This window comes from Lepidochelys kempii, chromosome 4 (assembly GCF_965140265.1).
Source record: "Lepidochelys kempii isolate rLepKem1 chromosome 4, rLepKem1.hap2, whole genome shotgun sequence".
Taxonomy (NCBI): Eukaryota; Metazoa; Chordata; order Testudines; family Cheloniidae; genus Lepidochelys; species Lepidochelys kempii.
The window spans coordinates 66,795,094-66,814,931 of record NC_133259.1 but is presented as its reverse complement, the minus strand read 5'-3'; the positions used below and the strand labels follow the sequence as shown (position 1 = coordinate 66,814,931).

Sequence of the window (19,838 nt, the reverse complement as noted above, 5' to 3'; positions counted from 1 at the left end):
TCAAGGTGTAGTATATGTCCCTTTTTGAACATACAATACAGTATTTATCCACAAATCACAATCTTTCCCAGGCAACTTGATCTTGTAATAGAAAATAAACAATTAGATATTGTAGGTAAACTAACACCCAGCTTAAATATAAGTGGCTGAGAGCAATTGAATACCAAGAAAAGGAAAGAAGTTTCAAGTAAAGAAAAAAATAGTTTCTTCCTTATTTTAAATAGCTCAACTTAAAAGTTAGGCAGTATTGGGAAAAAAGTTAGACGGACACTCATTTAAAACACTGGATAAACCTCCCCAAGAAAATGAAACAATGGGATTAAACAAAATCAAGACTAAGTGCACAGGTGCACAATCTAGCCATCTTTTAACAGCTAGATTGTGCCTTTAACACAGTCCTGCATCGGGGTGGTTCAGAGCACCAGGGGAAGCATCAGAAACACTTTCCCAGAGCTCCCTGGTGTGCTACAGGGAACTTGAACTGCCATGCCCCCTTCATGAGTGCAGCAGTGCTTTGTGCAGCTGTCCAGCTTTGCTGGCTGGCAGTTTGGGATGGAGGGGGAAAACAGAGCATGCTTCTGCCTGATCCCTATCCACTTAGGAATATTATAAGCTCTGTGGAAAGCATCTTGAAAACAGACCTGCACCCCTTTCAGTGCAACAAATCGGATCAGTCCTTACTTGATCTTTTTCTCCCTTTCCCCTTACTATATGGGACAGCCAGAATCTAGCATTAAATTACTCAATCTGCAAGCAAAGAATTAATGTTTTCAGTATAAATTTGATAAATTGGAAAACATAAAATATTTAGGTCTTATTTCATCATCTCACAAATTAACAGTTGTAGGAATTCTGGGTCATACAGTAGAACCTCAAAGTTACAAACACTTCGGGAATGGAGGTTGTTCATAACTCTGAAATGCCCATAACTCTGAACAGAAAGTTATGATTGTTTTCACAAGTTTACAAATGAATACTGACTTAATACAGCTTTGAAACTTTACTATGCAAAAGAAAAATGCTGCATTCCCTTTGTTTTTTTAGTAGTTTACGTTTAACACAGTACTGCTGCCGCCTGATTGAGTACTTCTGGTTCCAAATGAGTTTTGTTGCTGACCTGTCAGTTCGTAACTCTGGTGTTTGTAACTCTGAGGTTCTACTGTAGTTATTTCAGAAGCTAAGATCTGTAATAATGGAATATTAATCAAATTATATGCTAGGCTTAAAACCTGAGCTGAGGGATCGGAACTGAATATTTTAAAATCAGTCACAATTGTTCCTGAATCTGCAGTACGTTTTTCTTAATTACTCTAGTAGTTAACATCTTTTTAGAGAAATGTATTAATTATTTGCATTGGAAGGTATAAAGTTTTAGGTAATATTTTATCTACTTTTTCATACTTCAGCTATCTATTTTTTATATATTGAATCGCCTTTCCATGAACTTCAAAAATAAAAGTAAATATAGTCTTAATGGAAAACTAGTTCTAACAATCTCTTTTCATTAGGTCAGAGGTGGGCAAACTATGGCCCGCAGGCCACATCCGGCCCTCTGGACCATCCTGCCCAGCCCTTGCGCTCCGGACCGGGGAGGCTAGCTCTGGCCTCTCCCCTATTGTCCCCCCTTCCCTGCAGCCATGCCACTGCACGGGCAGCAGGGCTACGAGCTCCTGCCGCTCTAAGCGGCATGGTAAGAGCACGGCAGTGAGAGAGTTGGGTAAGGGGTTCCAGGGGGCAGTCAGGGGACAGAGAGCGGTTGGATGGGGTGGAGGTTCTGGGGCGCTCAGGGGTCGGGGAACGGGGGGGGTTGGATAGGGCGTGGGAGTCCTGGGGGGGCTGTCGGGGAGGGATGGAAAGGGGTCGGGGCAGTCAGGGGACATCAACATGAATATATTTAAGATTCCATTTTGCAACTCTGCAGAAATCCATAGAGCTGGAGACAAGGCAGAACAACAGTTCAAGGGGACAGGATGACTGAAAGTCTCCAGAGAAAGACAATCAATGAACATTTGTCAGCACAATTAAGAAATTATTGGTTACGTAAGCAAAGTGAGTCATGCCATTGCAGCCTCAAATAGAATAAAATATATCACACCTCTTACTTGCTGAGACAAGAAAGAACAAAACACATTGTGGAAACAGAGCTATTCTATATATTTCTCCAAGGATTTTTTTTAAATTGAATATTACTTTTGTAATAACTGAAGATTAGTTGTCCTATTTAAGCATCCATATAAAGGCTAAAGGAAAAATAGAGAGTAATATTACATATTCAAAGGGCCAGATCCAGAAAACATTGGTACAGGTTAGCCCCCTATGCTAACTAAATCCTCGGAGCCAGAAAGCAGGGGTTCACCCTTCAGATGGCAGTGTTTTTTACTGATACCACACTTGCAACCTCATCCCTCATAATTTCCTACCACCAATGACCTCATAGAGGGTTTGTGCTAGCATAAATCAGTGTGGATTCTGAAATGAAGATAGGGAAAAAGTAACATCCCACCAAAATTCCCAGACTATGTTGAAACAATATACTTTTCAGTCCAAAGAAACCAGAGCGTGAGAAGCCAGGAAGTTTGGAGTTAAGACTTCTCAGTCCATCATTAGGTCACACCTTATTTTAAAGGCAAATGAGTATGCATGCAAAATCCCAAAACAGATGGCACTTAACATTATTGTAAGTTTATTTCAGTGTTTAAAAGCAAAGGAAGTAAAATACAAACACAATTATGTCTCAATTGTTCCTTCATAGGGAATGCAAGGAATAAGAGACTGATATTCTACCATCATCCATAGATTTTTCATGAAATGGACCTAAATATCTGTTTCTGAGGCATTGAGTTGTGTACGTCAATTAATTCTTAGACCCTGATTCTGCCAACCCTTGCTCACATTAAGTACCTTACTCTATAATGACAGGTTTCAGAGTAACAGCCGTGTTAGTCTGTATTCGCAAAAAGAAAAGGAGTATTTGTGGCACCTTAGAGACTAACCAATTTATTAGAGCATAAGCTTTCGTGAGCTACAGCTCACTTCCTCAGATGCATATCGTGGAAACTGCAGCAGACTTTATATATACACAGAGAATATGAAACAATACCTCCTCCCACCCCACTGTCCTGCTGGTAATAGCTTATCTAAAGTGATCATCAGGTGGGCCATTTCCAGCACAAATCCAGGTTTTCTCACCCTCCACCCCCCCACACAAATTCACTCTCCTGCTGGTGATAGCCCATCCAAAGTGACAACTCTTTACACAATGTGCATGTGAGGTAGCCTGTTTCCTCTTGTTTTTTCCTACCCCCCCCCCCCCCCCAGATGTTCTGGTTTAACTTGGATTTAAACTTGAAGAGTGGTCAGTTTGGATCAGCTATTACCAGCAGGAGAGTGAGTCTGTGTGTGTATGGGGGTGGGGGGGATGTGAGAAAACCTGGATTTGTGCAGGAAATAGCCCAACTTGATTGTCATGCACATTGTGTAAAGAGTTGTCACTTTGGATGGGCTATCACCAGCAGGAGAGTGAATTTGTGTGGGGGGGTGGAGGGTGAGAAAACCTGGATTTGTGCTGGAAATGGCCCACCTGATGATCACTTTAGATAAGCTATTACCAGCAGGACAGTGGGGTGGGAGGAGGTATTGTTTCATATTCTCTGTGTATATATAAAGTCTGCTGCAGTTTCCACGATATGCATCTGAGGAAGTGAGCTGTAGCTCACGAAAGCTTATGCTCTAATAAATTGGTTAGTCTTTAAGGTGCCACAAATACTCCTTTTCTTCTTACTCTATAAGTATTTCCATTTATTTCAAGTGTTCTGGGCCAAGGTGTTCGAAGCACCGCAGGCCGGCAGAGGTACTCTGGAAAACGAGACCCACACGCAGCTAAGCAGTGAGTTGTTGGCTTTATTGAAGGTTAGTGACACACCCGCAACGGGGACTCCAAGCGTTGCTGTCACGGAGGCGGAGAACCCAGCACACCGGAGCTTTGCCTGGGACGGAGTCCGGTGAAAGAGTGACCAACGAGCCATAAGAAGCAATACACACAAACAGCTCATGAATATAGAATTAGGTACTTCCCTGAAGGGGCTTTCCACGAACTGGCAAAGGGCCATACAGGGCAGACAGAACTGGCCTAAGGCCGGTTATAGCTGGTTATCCATGTCCTACAGTGACCGGGTGGCCTTGAGAAAGCGGAAGTTCCCCAGCTAGGCCGTAACAAAGTCTTCCACAGTCCCTTACATCAAGTAAGGTACAACAGAGTGAAATGAGGCAGAAATGAATCCTTTGATTTTAATACATGGAACACTTACACAAAATGTGTATATTCATTCATATATCTCAGCTGCTACAGAAATCAATGGATATTGTTTCAGAGCCTCAGGGTGGAGTTGAGACTGATAAATAGTATATGTCATATCAAAGTATATTTAGGGAATCATTCTCTGTTCTTCATCTGTTTTTTGTCTTCTTACACTGTAAGATCTCCAGGACAGGGGCTCTCTCTTACTATGAGTTTGTACAATGTCTAGCATAATGGGCCCCAAGCCTTAGGGCACCACAACAACATTATAAATATATTATAATAAACCTACGGTCCTTAGATCCATTCATATGAAATTGCATATATGCTAGAAATCCTCAGGAAGAACCACTTTCTAAGTTAAACAAAACAGCGACAAACCCTAAAACTTTATATATTTATTTATTTTACGGGAGAAAAGAAAATAACGTTGGACATTACATTTTTGTGACAGTAGCATTAACTGTGTTGCAGTGTAGGTAGGGGGGATGTAAAAATTATCCCTCCAGATGTATCTGCTTTCTTCATGCAAACCTTTTCCTATTCAGCCGTTTCTATTTGCCACTCCCTACCAGCCTGCAGTGCCACCATCAGCCTCCAAGCATTTGAGGCTGCTTATTTTTCATCCTGTTTCATGTGCCTGCCAACAGCAGGACTAACACATTCCAAAAGGCTTTGCTTTTATTCATAACAATGGCAACAGCTCTCACAGCCCTCTGGGATCTATCAGTGCATCAGAAAACAAACATGTTCCTTAGGCTGCAGAGCCACAGACCTTGAGAGAACTAAGAATATAATAATTTTGTTTTGAGAGAAGGAAGCCTAGTACTGAGTGGGAGAGCACAGCATGGTCTGAATGCAATATCTGGTGGAATATGGTGGCTTTTGGGGTTTTGGGGGTTTCTGACTCTAGTATGAAGGGTGCTTCTTGGTTCTTATAACTCTCTCTTCAAAACTGTATCAGTTTGCTTAATATTGCCCTCCTAATACCTTTTCCATCTCTTTAAAATGTACTTGTGTATTTCTTTCTGCACATTTTGTCTGTGGGAAAACTCTCCCTTCATCCCACTGAATCTGTTTACTTGGAGGGAGGTCAATATCCTAGTAAATAAATGAGAACAAAATATGGTAAAAGCTGGAATGCCCTAGAAAAGACGAGCAGGCTTGTGCCTTCAATATCACAGAACCTTTGTGAAAGGAAGTCTCATTTCCTTCCCCTACTTAGTACCAGCCCAATAATTTTCTCGGTCCATTTTTTTCTAAAATTTACACCCAGGCTGAGAACTTGGACTCTGCTTCAGCCTCATGCAAACTTTCACAATGAAACTTAATCTCCCAAAATCAAGGTATACAAATTCTCTACTAGAACAACACCAGAGAAAGCTTACAAGGATACTTTTAAAACTCTTGTAGTAGTTTCTTCTTACTTTCTATTGTATTATATTCAATTTACAAATATAAGCCCACTGACTGCATTAAAAGTGCTGGTATTGGGTAGGCCGCACAGTCAGTCTAGGTTTTCCCATGCTGTACAACCAGTGTGCCTCAGCCCCATCTTGGAAGGATCATCCACGCAGATGAGAAGGTATTTGAAACTCCATGCCCATTAAACCCATCTGCCTCTAGGCTGAAGCTGTCAATGGGGGCACAAGTTTTGATGGGTTTTTATGATATGAACATCTACCTACTAAGAAGTGGACTAAAGCCATGAACTTATTTCACTTAAACAATCATCAGATGGCAACAACTTTGAGCATCTAACAACATGGGCCAAAGTCAAATCAATTGCCTACAGTTCAAAATCTGTAACATGTTCGCTCAAGGGATTGAATCAGTTCCTGATATTATGCAAACTTTTGAAAAAAGTAAAAAGAAAGGCTAAATAATCAGGGAAGAGTATCTTTTAGAAAAGGAATGCTTGTATTTATTTTAAGGGACAGAGGGGGTGAAATAATGGTTAAGTACCTTCTCCCCTGGGGTAACAGAGATTCGCCATATACAGTGTGTGTAGGAAGGATAACCATTTGGAAATCCTGGAGAGGAAAAGTTGCCTGTAGATTCTTGCAGTGTTTCTCCACATGCTGTAAAGGAACAGAACATGGTAAAAACAGAGAAATTCATGTGTCTTATAAATATAAGGCACACAGGAAGAAGTGTCTCCTTTACAATATTTATTTAGAATTGATTTGATTCAGTACAGAGGCAGAATGAAAAGTAGTCTAGTGATGTTATGATTTAGTCAAAAGCAATGATTTAAACCAGTCTGCTATGCATTTTGGTTTTATACACCATTTTTTCTTTCCATGAACCCTTTCACTTATGCGCTGTGCAACTGACAAAACCAAAATTGCAAGAGTCTTAAAAAATGTTATGGCTGACAATCACATGGCAAAATTATTTGCCTTTATTTTGACTTTATTTTGGTACAACTTTCTGAATTTACATGCAGTATCCACACCCATACCAACATTATCTAAGAAGAACTAAAAGAAAAACACAGTGCTTAAGTGATTGACATATGAGAAATTAATCAGCGGTTTCATTTAATAATTTATATTGTCCGGCATTAAGGCTAAATATGAACTGATGTCATTCATTCATATTAGAACAGAAAACCTAAATCCTAATTTCAACAAAATCTCTTGCACAAAAATGATTTGTGGAGGTACAGTAATAATAAAGAGAAACAAATGTAAAGACCCATAATACCAAAAGCTTTGATATTCTATATTACAAAAGCCTTTATCTTACCTGTCAATCATGCTGCTAGCTGCTGGGTTACTGATTAATAATTCTTTCTCCCCACTGAGCTATATCATCACAAGCTGCTGCCATTCTCTACCATTAAAGCTGATTCAAGTAGGATTCCTACAGTCAGTCATCTTTGTGACCTTCAATCAACAAGTTGTTTCACCTACTGATTTTGTAGGTGTGATCGGAGAGATGTGAACTTGAGAATATTACCCCGTGACTGACAGTGTAATCAGATCTGCAATACTTTTAAATTACAGGGCTATAGCTGCCAGCAGGTGAACCACTGTATCATCAAAATCTCAATGAATTATAAATGATCTGGAAAAACCTTTAGATCAGAGGGTACAAAGGAGACTCTATTTTATAGACAGACAATGCAGCTATAAAGTTAGATGCTGCCTTGTTAAAATGTGTCCAAGATGTAATCTGATAACTGCATTGTAACAGCAGGTTTAAACTCCATTCAAAGTAGTAAGCATGACTTCTGAACATTTAATAGTGATTGTGATAAAGGTGGGGGGAGGAAAGGACTCTCATTCCTTAAAAAATCTTCAAGGTCAAAGTGGCATAATATTGTGTCCTTTAGGAAGCAAATAGAGAAAAATCTCTTTCTGCTTTTATTTTAAAAATATGTTTCTCTCTTTTTAAAAAAATTTACAATTATGTAAAATTACATACACAGAAAAGCTACTTAAATGTTAATTAATTACTTCTGTACAAGTCCTTTTGAGAGAAAATTCTCTACCATAATTAACAAGAGTTTACTTTAATGCAGCATAAGTGAAAGTTCAGATAAATTGCAGAGAGCTGTACTGGATTTCCCTAGTGCTGACTGATATGAAACCAAAACTTTGCCTACAGGGTTTAAAAGAAGCCTCAGGACACAATAATATTGCTTCAAACGCAATGAAGCAGAACCAGAGTGGTTCTGCCCATGAGATCTGTGTGGAATTCAGGAAATCCACTGGATCCAAAGGTACTGCACACTATCTTCAGAAGCCCTGCTCGTGCTCCTCCACCACTTTCACCTCCCCACCAGTGTGGTTTCGATGGGATTACACTGCCAAGGCTTCTCCTTTTAGTTGCTTCATCTTGAACCTCTCTTGAAGAGAGGAAGTGGTGTTCTTACATGTCATGGAGAGGATGTATGTAACGCAGATCGGGCTGCCTTTCATATCAATCTACCTAGGTAGGTATACGGCCCCCATCACCATAGAAGCTAAACTTCTTTTCAGCAGATCACCCATGAGGCCCGTGGGAGGATAACATATATACTACATCTCCCACCCATTCCCCCCACAACCATACACTCCTCAAACTTCTCTCACCAGCTGCGAACCCTCATCCTGTTAAGAGCTCCCTTGGTAGGATGGAGCTACAGGCGTCTCCTCCTCTTCCACACGTACAAGAGATCAGTATGGAAGAATCCAGGCCTTTGCTTAAAAATAACCTTTCATGGTAAATTACCAAACCATGTATTATTTACCCGAGAGACACAAACAACTATCTTCAAATAACAATGCATTTCCCAGAGACCCTGAACTGCTGTAGTCTCCCCCGCTTCATTCCTATACATTTAGGATGTCTGTTGTTAACCTACAATATAGTTATCATTCCAATAATAACTACATAACAAGTTTATTGTAACTAAAAATACCTAAGCAATACATTTAACTAATACAGTAACATATAAATATTTCATTATCATTACAGTCCATACATTGAGGCTGAGTTACTAACAATATTGCAACTTGTAAGGGGTGTTTGTTTTCACACAACCTTAACTCTGAACCACAAAACATAATTTAAAAAATCATTCAATAATTCAGTATATATCTATAGATAGATGTATACACATTACCATGTAACATATATAAGATCACTGAAGTGCATAAGGTATATAATGGAAGGCAGTTACGAACTCCACAGTGTATCAAAAATAGAGGGGGACACTGAAGTAACATAGGGAATCATCAGAGTCTAGCAGCCCAGTAAAGCACACAGAGCTAAGATATGGAGATTTACTCTATTCAGATCCTTAAATTACATTGTTATAAAATTCAGCCTCATCCAGTTAAACACCACAGCTCCTAAAATTTCATTTAAAGAATTTCAGCATCTACCTAGCTGAGCTATGAAATAGGTTTGTTTTTTTTCTAAACTACCTCTCTGAAAAGAGCTAATAGTAAAATTTCAGATCCCAGATTTGGTGGTTGATTCTCCAGTGTGGTGAAGTCACTTCAGCTGAATGTAAATGGATCAAAGTGATCTCAAAGTGGCTCAAGTTTGCTCCTGAAGAATTTCTCCTATAGCTTTAAGTTACACCCAGGCCAGGTGCCTAACAATCACGGAGTCCCATAACGGGACAAACCAAAAACTCCAAAACTTTGGATAGAGTGAGGGGAGAGTTTAAAATCAGATCTTTTCTAATAAAATTTTATATAATTGATGTTTTAAAATACTCTCCTGTGTCATAATATTTGACAATATTTACTGTTTAAGTTAAACATCCCTTGTCAGCCAAGAAAAAAAGATTGTAGATTAACCTCTTCTGCTTGTTAATCAAAGTCATGTATTCATGTGATTTGATCATTTTGCTTTACTTTATTCTGAAAGCTGAATTAGTTTAATGATTTATTTGTTAATTTGCTATTGTAACATGAACAAATTGAGCCCCAAGTAGAACAAAGTGGCCAACGGCAACTTTCATCTCCAAAGACAATGTTCACTCAGATTAAACTAGAATAGGATGACATACTCCATATTAAAAATAAGAGCAGATAGAATCTACTCCATATGTCACACAAATCAGACACAGCCTTTGAGTCCCTGGACAGTTGCCAATGCTGCCTTTGACTGGGCAATATTTGGGCACCCCCCTTGTTTAAAAGCACATTTCTTTTCAATGGTTCAGTGGTTCTTGAAGCAGTTAGTTAAAATTCCATCACAAGAGAATTCAGAAGGTTTCTTTCCATAATTGGACTGCTAACAATTACATTATTTGTGATTAGGCTTATGAAATGCTTCACTATAAACTATTTCACTGACCATTGCAGTCCATGAGTAATGGGCTCCACTATTAAAAAGAAATGTGACCATATGATACAATTAAATGTATGGTGACTTATTTATATTTCCTAAGAGCCAATTTTGGTATTTTTCATGCCAGAATAAACTAATTACTACCTCTATGTTACACACCTTTGTTTTTAGAAAGATCACTTTTACTCCTTTATTAAAGGTTAACATAGCTGGTATTTCCTCTATTCCCTGGCTTCTCTAAATGTTATGCCCTATTTCAATTTTATTAGGTTAGGCATGTAGTAGAAACTAAACTGCAGTCCTTCCAGTATGGAATGGCAATCTGTTTATTTTACAGCTCAAGTAGTTTGCACTTCTAACACCCCTTATAGAAACCAAGGGAGTTCTGGGGGGGGGGCAGGGGGGGTGAGAAGAGGGGAATTATTTCTGCCTCTTCCTTATGAAGATCAGCAATTTTTACAGATAGCAAACAGATAAAAGGATATGGAAACGGTCATGTGTGTCACACCATACACACATACAAAGCAGTGAAATTTGTCAATATTTCATTAACTATATAGCATAGGTTAGCAAAACCCCAGCATGTCTGCAAAATTTTGCTGACCTGATCTGCTCCCTCCCTGATTAAGAGTCAAACTGAAATTTGAAAGTTACAAGGCTGCTAATATTTACAAATACGTGAAGCATATCACCACAATAAAAGATGCCTTTAAAATACTTGCAACAGATAAATACTATATCTTTAAACTAAAAAAACCAAACCATAATCAGTATTTGCTACATACAAGTGTTTGAGATGCTGCAGTATCTTCTTTTACAGTTATGGGGGAAATACTAAAAAGAGTCTCAGTACCACTGTATGGTAAATGTGTGTAAATGATAACTGATTTAATGGTGACTCTGCTCTGATTTAATGGTGGCTTACTTGTATAAAAATGTTAAGGAAGTATTTTAGTTTCCTGCACTGAAGCTGGACTGGAGAATAGTATTGGTGCTGTACATATGTATTTCAGGTTGCAAAACCAAAAGCTCAAAAATTGGGAAATGCCTAAATTAATTCAAGTGCATGCATTATGATACAGCCTTTAATTACATGATCACATAATATTTTTTCCACCGGACCACTGCCTCATTCAGTTCGTAAGATGGACTGTTTTTACTGAACGGGTAGCTATTCAATATTTTTTTTTAATCCTTCTATCCTTTTATCATTCTGTGTGTGGCCCCCGTGGACTTATTTGGCACACACTGTTTAAACAATGCACTGAATACAGAATTATTAGTTTCCTTGTGGGTTTTTCTATGGCATTTATCATCACAGTATATGAGTTGTTCAAACAGTAATGAATTTATCTTTACAACACCCCTGTGAGGTAAAGTGTCATTACGTATCACCAGTTTATGGGTGTGAATATGAAGCACATGAAATTAAGGCTACAATTGTCAAGCATCCACTAATTTTGGGCTGCAAACCTGATATGCCTACGGCATGATTTTTCTGAGTACTTAACATTTTATATGTTCAAAACACAGCTCCTATTGACACCAGTTGCAGCTGTGAGTGCTCAGCACCTTTGCAAATCAGACTCCAGGTGTCTCAAGTTGGGCATGAAGAAAATAAGGAGTATAGAATTAGTGGCCAACTATTTTTGACCAAACAGGGAGGTCTGGGCCAGGCCCCAGGAGCAGCAGGGTCTTCCTCAGCAACAGCAGGAATGGGAAAGGGAGAAGTTGCGGCCCGCTCCCCCTCCCAAGCCTCAGAAGCCTCTCTTCCCCCTCCCTGGACCAATTATACAGTGTACAAGAAGCAAAGCTGGACTTTCCAGGGATTAAATCTAGGAACAGCAGAGACCACTTCAGCAGCAGCAGGACAGGAAAGAAACTGGACTTCCCCCTCAAGAACTTCACAGTCCCAGTACACCAATGATGTGATTAGACTGCTTTTCATAATTTAAACTCTGGTTGTTTGGCAAAACTTCTCTCCTCCTGCCTCTTTCCTTCCTAAACTCTCTACTGCCAGCCTTGCTCTGCCTGCTCCTCTCCATATTTACCCCTCCTTCCTTTCCCCCTTTTTTCCTACTCATCTCTCTTTTGCTTTGTACCTATCAATGTCCATCTTCTCCTTCATTTATTTTTCCTACTCCTTTTTTTTCTTAATAATATATGTGTAAAATTTCAAAGACTCAGAGTCTGCACACCTGGGCCAAAATGCTGGAAGAGTATTTTCTGTTTACTTAATATTAAGAAGTAACCGTGCCAAATCAGTAGCTGTTTTCTCCTGGACACAGGTCACAAAAACCACAATCCAAACTAAAAAGTACAAACGATCAAACTCCTATCTTTTAAATCTTATAGTCCTGGCACCTTCAGACCTGGTGAAAACAGGACATATCATTTTATCACCCAGTCTCTCCAAAGTTGAAATATGTCTCTCATCCTGTAAACACTTTCTAGGGTAATGACACTAACTAAACACCAGTGAGGCTGTTTTCCCACAGGCTAGAGAAGCTGGAGAAACAGGAATATTCACCCAGCAACTCTTCAGGTGCTTTATTCTAAATAACCCTCAGTACAGAGTACTGATCATGGTCAGGATTCCACACAAGTATTCCACACAATCCCTCAGAAGCAATAGATGGCTTCCTGGATAGCCTCTGTTTATAGGACTAATTGGAGATTTGGAAGTGCAAATATCAGGATGAATACAGTCAAGTACATAAGAATTCCTTTAAAAAGCTCCAAGTTGAATATATTCCATAAAAATCATGTCATTCAAATGATTATCTTCTGTGTCTATGTTTTATTTTATTAAAATTAATGTAATTAAAACATAGAAGTAGAAAACTATGCAAATATTCACACTATTAATAACACTGTTGTTCTACCACAAGAAAACATTGTGATTAACATTTTCCAACCCATACAGGTAATATAGCATAGCTATAAAATACAACAAACATCAGAAGTTTCATAGCCTGATATATTAACATGATCCCATGTTGTTTCACATGAAACAGAAAGCTTAATATGTCTCTATTAACTCTTAATATTCCTTACCGTCGGCAGTGAAATATATTTTAATCACAATAGTGTACCAGTTTCTGAAGGTGGTTTTGTTTATTATTGGATGTTAATTTTTGAAATCTTTGCTGTATGTTTTGCAATTTAAGCATTTTTTCGCTTTCAATATTTTACTAATGGAGGACATTTACCATTTTATATTAAATAATAATATTTTACATTTAGAGCTAATCCTGTGGTTTTACTCACATGAGCATTCTTACTCATTGTGATAGGACTAATGCATGCAAGTAAACCAGATTCTTATACAACAACCTTCGGCCCAAAATTTGCCAAAGTGTTTCACAAAAAAGGGACATACTCCTGCATCTCTTACTCATTCAACTAGTCCCATTCATAACAATGAGGGTATTAGTCTGTCAGTGCTGCAAATAATAGCTACTATTTTTCAAAACATATTGAAAACAGAAGCACTGTATGATATTGTAAAGCCAGATCCCTGCAGACCCAAAGATCACTGCAGAAAAAAACACCGACAATATCTATGGCCAGTTATGAATAATCATCATGGTGAACATAAAAACTTCTTGTCCCTGAACATTTGTTTTGAGGTTAGTTTTAGTTTCAATCTATTTTCCAAATAGATTGAAAAAAACAAATGCATGCCTAGGGTGTCATTCAGATGTACTACATATTGTCAGAATATAATGAGGTGTTTACCTCATTCATTTTGATCACACAAATACTGACTCAACGCACAGCGTTCTTGGCTCTACTGACTCTCTTCATCTTCAAGAATTTTGCTGGTGCCTGTAGGTATATATCATTCCTAAGTGCTTGTAAGACAAAAAGACTCTCTTCCCCCATGCATATTTTACTCTTTGACAATCTATTTAGTAGTGCATAATGTATTTATGCAAGTATCTTATTTATTGAAACCTATTTATATTGTAAAAAATTACAAATAACATTTTAAAAATTGCTCCTAAAGGGTTTTTCAGGCTGTTGAAATGATTTTAAAAGGAAATTATAGAAGATGGTTTCCTTGGTCACCCTACAACTCTGTACAGTGTACATGGAAGAACTTCTTAATTCACCAAATCAATGTATAACTGTTAGCCAACTGATAACTCTCATGCCACTTACTTTGTGTTGTGTGCATACACACATCTTTTGCCAGATTCTGATCCCACTGACACTAATGTAAATCTCAAGCAATCCACTGGCTCAATCCTGAGTCCTTTTGTGGCTCAAGTGGTACAAAGTGGCCATATAACTGGCTTCAACAATCATGTGGGAATTCTCCCAGCCATCATGTCCTTCCTAGCCCACCATATGGGGCATGGTGAGAGCATGCTGCACTCTGGGAAATTCTGGCTGGTAGATGGCCATTGTGGTAACCCTGAGGCTGCTCTAAATTACACTAAATTTTGAACTGGCCCCAGCCAAACCCATAATTGGGAAATCACAGCCTGCTCTCCCATCTCTGACACACATCACAGTGGTAAAGGACTGAGCCCCTTGGCTTAAACTGAGTTGCTCAGATTTACATCAGTGTCTGAGAGATCAGACTATAACTCTACTTCAAAACTGTTTTAAAAGAATTGGGATAACTAGGCTGATGATATTCAAATACTGACTATAATAGACATGTAACTGTATCTGATCTTATCAGTGCACTTATAATTCATTTAATTTGTAGTTTTAAATTGCACATTTTCATATTCTGAATAGGCAAAATGTATCTACAAGATATAACTCACTGCAGGGGTGTAATATGTTTATTGATTAAAAATGTCATTTCTGCACTCCATTCATACTTATGTGCACACAAAAATGTTGAGAATGATCCTTTGGAGGACACTCAGATTCCAATGTCGTGTTACACTACAAATCGCTATAATCTATCTAAGTATAGCTCGGGTTTTAAATTACAAAATGTAAATAAGAACTGACAAAGTATTATGTTATTTTTTCTAGTCACTGAAAAACTAAACGCAAGCAAGAATGGAACTGTCACATGAGTAAATTCAGTTTCAGGCAGTTTATCTACATGTAAAAGCTTTGCATTCCACAGTCCTCACCTGCAACATTTTTATGATCTGATTCTTGACGTGTACACATCACTTGCCAGCATGGAAATGGATTAGTAAACAGCCTACTGAAAAGATTTATTATTTCTCTTCAACAACATAGTGAAGCATGCTTGTGTGTGTGTGTGTTTTTATGGTGAAATACCTGGACATCTGTACAGCTTTCTTGCCTGTGCAATATCTCCTTTACTTAGACGAGTACGCTGACCAATGGCAGGTCGTATACCATTATCATCACGGGAAGGAAGAATTGTATCCAGAAACATACCCCTAAAAAAAAAAAAAAAAAATAGACTCATAAAACCTTAGCAATTTTTAATAAAACTGTCCTTGTGTTTATATTATATAATATCTATTTTATAAATAATAAACATATTTGGCATAATTAAAAAGGTAAAATGCAAAATATGAAACAAACAAAAGAAAAGAAAAAGTGAATGGAAGAGAAAAATTCCCCAAGTTTAAAAAATGGCTTAAACAGTAGCAATGATATTAGAAAATAGTCTTGCTGTAATGCAAACTGGCAACTACTTTTGTATTCTGAATAGATAATAACAGCCCAGAAATTTCCTATTCAAATTTAAATTAAATGAAAAAGATTGTTGGGACCTAGCACTTGTCACATTGAAGACAGGATCTGTTGTTTGCTTAGCCTGTTTTGTCTGCCTGGCAAGGAGGACACGCAAATTCGTGAAGCATTCCATATTTAAAAAACACGAACAATTACACATTGCCTTGTTGTGAAATTCTTCCTCCAAAGTCCCTGTTCTGAATGAAGTTTCAAGGAGGTGTTTAAGGTCTTAGTTACAGCCATGAAAAGCAGGGTGATTCAGAATTAAGGTTGCCAATGCATCTTTAATTCATGCAACTGTGCTAAGCTATTTCAATGTAAGGGTATGTAGTAAGAGCATTCTTCTGTTGTGTTAGATCCCTGAGCTATCCTGCTGCTGCTAAGACATGAATGGTGAGCCAAATTCTGCTTTCGATTACAAATCCATGCTAACTCATTTGACTTCAGCAGAATTACTCCAAATGACTCTGATGTACCAGAGAACAAGATTAGGTATTAATCTTATCTCAGAATGTCCTTGGTTTGATGGATTTACGTCTGATTTTTTAAAAACCTGATTTTTCATGAGTTAATTTTGGTAGTATTAAATTAATATTAGGAGAAATATGAACAAAGAAATATGTTCCATTAACATGCTACGGAGTCTGAAAACCTTTGAATTCTGATGTCATGTCACTGGGCTTCTTACACATTTTGCTAGATTTTCTTTCTTATTTTTGATACTCATTTATACTTGTAGCACATACACCGAAAGCTAAAATCTTGTATTACCATTTATCAGTATTGACTGCATAATGTGGTTTCATAATACTCAGTGTTAAGGCAGAAATCTGAGCCTAAGAATAGAGGTTGCTTTTTAAAGTACACTAGATTGGCCATTTTGAATGTCTGGCCTATATTCTGCTGTCATTGCACACATAAAACTCCCGATGACATCACTGGAATTATTCCATAAAGACAGACTGTAGGAAATACTTCTATTTCAAATATTAGAAGAAACAGTTCAAAGTACTAACTGACCACCTGAATAACTATTTCTAGGAACAAAGCAGAATTTTTGTAAAACAAAACAGCAACTTTAACGAGAAACAATTTTATTTTTCCACTGGTATAACCTGAAAATGACCAACCAAGTGAATTTAAAATTTTAAATTCCTCTTTTGCGGTCTCCAGCACCACCTTAAAAAGGCTTATGGAAACAACAAGCCCTTGATAGTCTTAATACTTATCTATATGTTGTGGCTATTACTTCATGAAGTTTTGTGGTCTTTGTTGACCTGGTCCTGGTGACTAAAGGAAATATTAGTTTCTAACAGATGGTAAAGTTCCACACTGAATAGGATTCCCCCTCTGAACATAATCAATGGCAACCCTTATTGGCCTTAAGGACTTCTGTAAGTGATACAAAACACTCTCTTCTGCCTAGGGGTAGAATATGATTCCCTATACCACTCTCAGTTTCTGCCAGACTGGAGCATCTGAGACTAGGATCAGAAACCAAATCTTCATGTGGTAGTAATTACAGAGCACTAAGACTATTGGTTATTCTTTTCTATTCTATATAAGTTCTTATGCCACCCTCCTCAACGTAGTATCTGAGCACCTTCTAGTAGTGCATTAAATAACATCTGTCATGTGTGTTTCATTCCCACACTCATCTTCTTCCTGAAGGAGAATTGTGTGTGAAGTGTTCTGTTTTGGTAGGCTGGTTTTTTTTAATGTACATGCTGCTATGTGCTTATATTAGAGAAGGCAACTGAGGCATACAGCGGATACACAATTTGCCCAAGTTCACACAAAGTCTGGGATGGAAAAGGGACTTGAACCTGAATCCTCCTCCACAGACTTTACCCTTGTGGGTTCCATTAGCATTATACTGATAACCTTTTTCTAGGGTGGTTAGTGGCTGAGCTACAGGGTATGAAATATAATCAGCACTATGGGTGTCAGACCCTTTCCCACACTCAAATTTCATAGACGGGCTGTGCAAGGATAACCAGCAGTGGAGCAGCAATGTGGGAGCTCCCAATGTGGGAAAAATGGGATTCTTGATTGTGTGGCTCTAATGTCACTAACACCATGAGCAGCACAGAATGAGCTGCAGTCTCTAGTCTAGTTCAGCCCTTTCCCATGGCCCTGGTTTGTGGGGTACATTTTCCAGACTTATATCTCACTCTCTGTACCCACAGAGGTACACAAATTACATAGACTTTATGTACTGACATGAATTTCACTCTAAGAGAAAGGAACACATACCTAAATATTTCATTTGCTTGATTCTTCTAAATTTAACTTTTTGCAGCATATGAGGTTTTACAAAATAATAGACAGCTATTATGAAATGAGGTTTCCAGGTTATCTTTACATTAAATCTAAATTAAAATAAGATTCAAAGGCTGTTTTGAAATTGAATATTATGAGGGGACATTAAGCGATGTCTTTCTAAAAAAATAATCAAATTATCCTACATAGTTGGATTTAAAGAAAACCAACAAGCTGTGTTTTGACTTCTGTTGGAACACTCTCTGCGGAAGGAATATAATATTTTAAAGCTGTTCTGGAAATGCCATTGTTAAATCTATGGTTCCTAGTTTTCACATACAGGAATGGAATTAAAAGTCAAAAGGTATAACCTGAGACTCCAACCTTGAGAAGGTGTTCCTGGCATAGTGCATAATGCTGTCAAAATCATATGGTTCCCCAAGGGAGTTCACCTCTCCAGGCTCCATCTTCAGGAAGTTGTATTCCTGACCTACAAATGAGTCATAAGCAAAGTCTCAGATGAGTCTTTTGATAATTGGGAAGGGGTAAAAGAGCTACAATGCCATTCACAGAAACTCATGGATCTTAGTGAATCTAGCGCTTCAGAGTAGTTAATTTCTTTTATTAACTGGATGAATGGAGGAAGATCCATGCACCTAGAACACCCGCTACTAACTTTATTCTACTATACATATAATTTAGCTGTTTCATTCACCTGTGCACTGTAAGTGAATAAGACACAGAACACCAACTTGTGATAAACATGGAGGCCACAACATTCATTAACTTAGCCATCAATGATAGAAGAAAAAAATACACCCCTCCACAAACAGTCCAGCAGATAGCTGTTCAGTGGGGATTCCACAGGCTGGCTACCAAAGTGACTTCGCTTAAGTAGAGGCTACCCTTTCAGTCCCCATTTACCACAACAGCTATTTGGGCCAACTTCCAGCTACCCCTCCCACCCTAACCTAATGCAACTGTTAGGGGCACATGTAAGGGATGCCTGGATCTGTGTAAGAAATAGAGGTTCACTTCCAGTCCTTCAAGCAACCACCGGTCCCGGCCCAAAGCCACTGGTCCTTGTCAGTATACAAGTATGCAAACTGGCTTTTGCTCAAACCCAGATCCGCTGGACTCCTGTCAAAACTTGTGACCTTCATTAACAAACAATACTGGCCAAACTTCCTGGATACTAACAGAAAATCAAAAACACCCTCACTGCACATGCCAATTTCCTCTTGATGGAAATGCCTTTCTGACTCCAATTACCAATGACTAAGCCCAAAGTGTCTGACAAGAAGGGACATTAGAAGCTTCAGCTAGGAACTAAGGAGGAAGGTGGAAGCTTGCAAGGTGAAGGGTGGGTGGCCTGAGAATGGCAGGCCCAACCCAGGAGGAAGGTACATACTGTACCCATTCACATGCAGGTCCAGGTGGCAACAAGTTCTCCCTGTGACACGAATCCACCAATCACAGGCAAAGCCTGAAGGAGGACAAGGAGCAGTTACTGCACCGAACCCCTCTTAGCACACATAGGAGTCCAGGATGCAGCACAAGGAAGCAGGGAAGAGCACATGTGCAATGTGTGGACTCAAAGGGTAGCAGGAGGAGTCTGAACTTCTCTCAATCCTTCAGAATAAGATCCATGAGAAGTGTCTGTTCCCTGCCAGTCCTGCTCAAAGTCCCATTCTAAGGAGTATGGTGGGAATCTTAACAGCTTCATTGCACCACTAATTAAAAAATGTAAATATTACTTTACAACCAAGAAATCCTACAATGGCTTTTTCAGGGTACA

At 38.6% G+C, this 19,838-nt stretch overlaps 1 protein-coding gene across 2 annotated transcripts in view; it reads right to left on the bottom strand.

Annotated features, from left to right (window-relative positions):
* TLL1 (tolloid like 1) overlaps positions 1 to 19,838 on the bottom strand; it is a 192,994-nt gene that overhangs the window by 51,545 nt on the left and 121,611 nt on the right. For both annotated transcript variants that reach the window (XM_073341559.1, XM_073341558.1), the window contains exons 7-9: positions 18,425 to 18,530; positions 15,353 to 15,477; positions 6,263 to 6,378 (exon numbers count right to left, since the gene is read on the bottom strand). In XM_073341559.1, the coding sequence (XP_073197660.1) occupies positions 6,263 to 6,378; positions 15,353 to 15,477; positions 18,425 to 18,530 (347 nt within the window). The remainder of the gene's footprint in view (positions 1 to 6,262; positions 6,379 to 15,352; positions 15,478 to 18,424; positions 18,531 to 19,838) is intronic.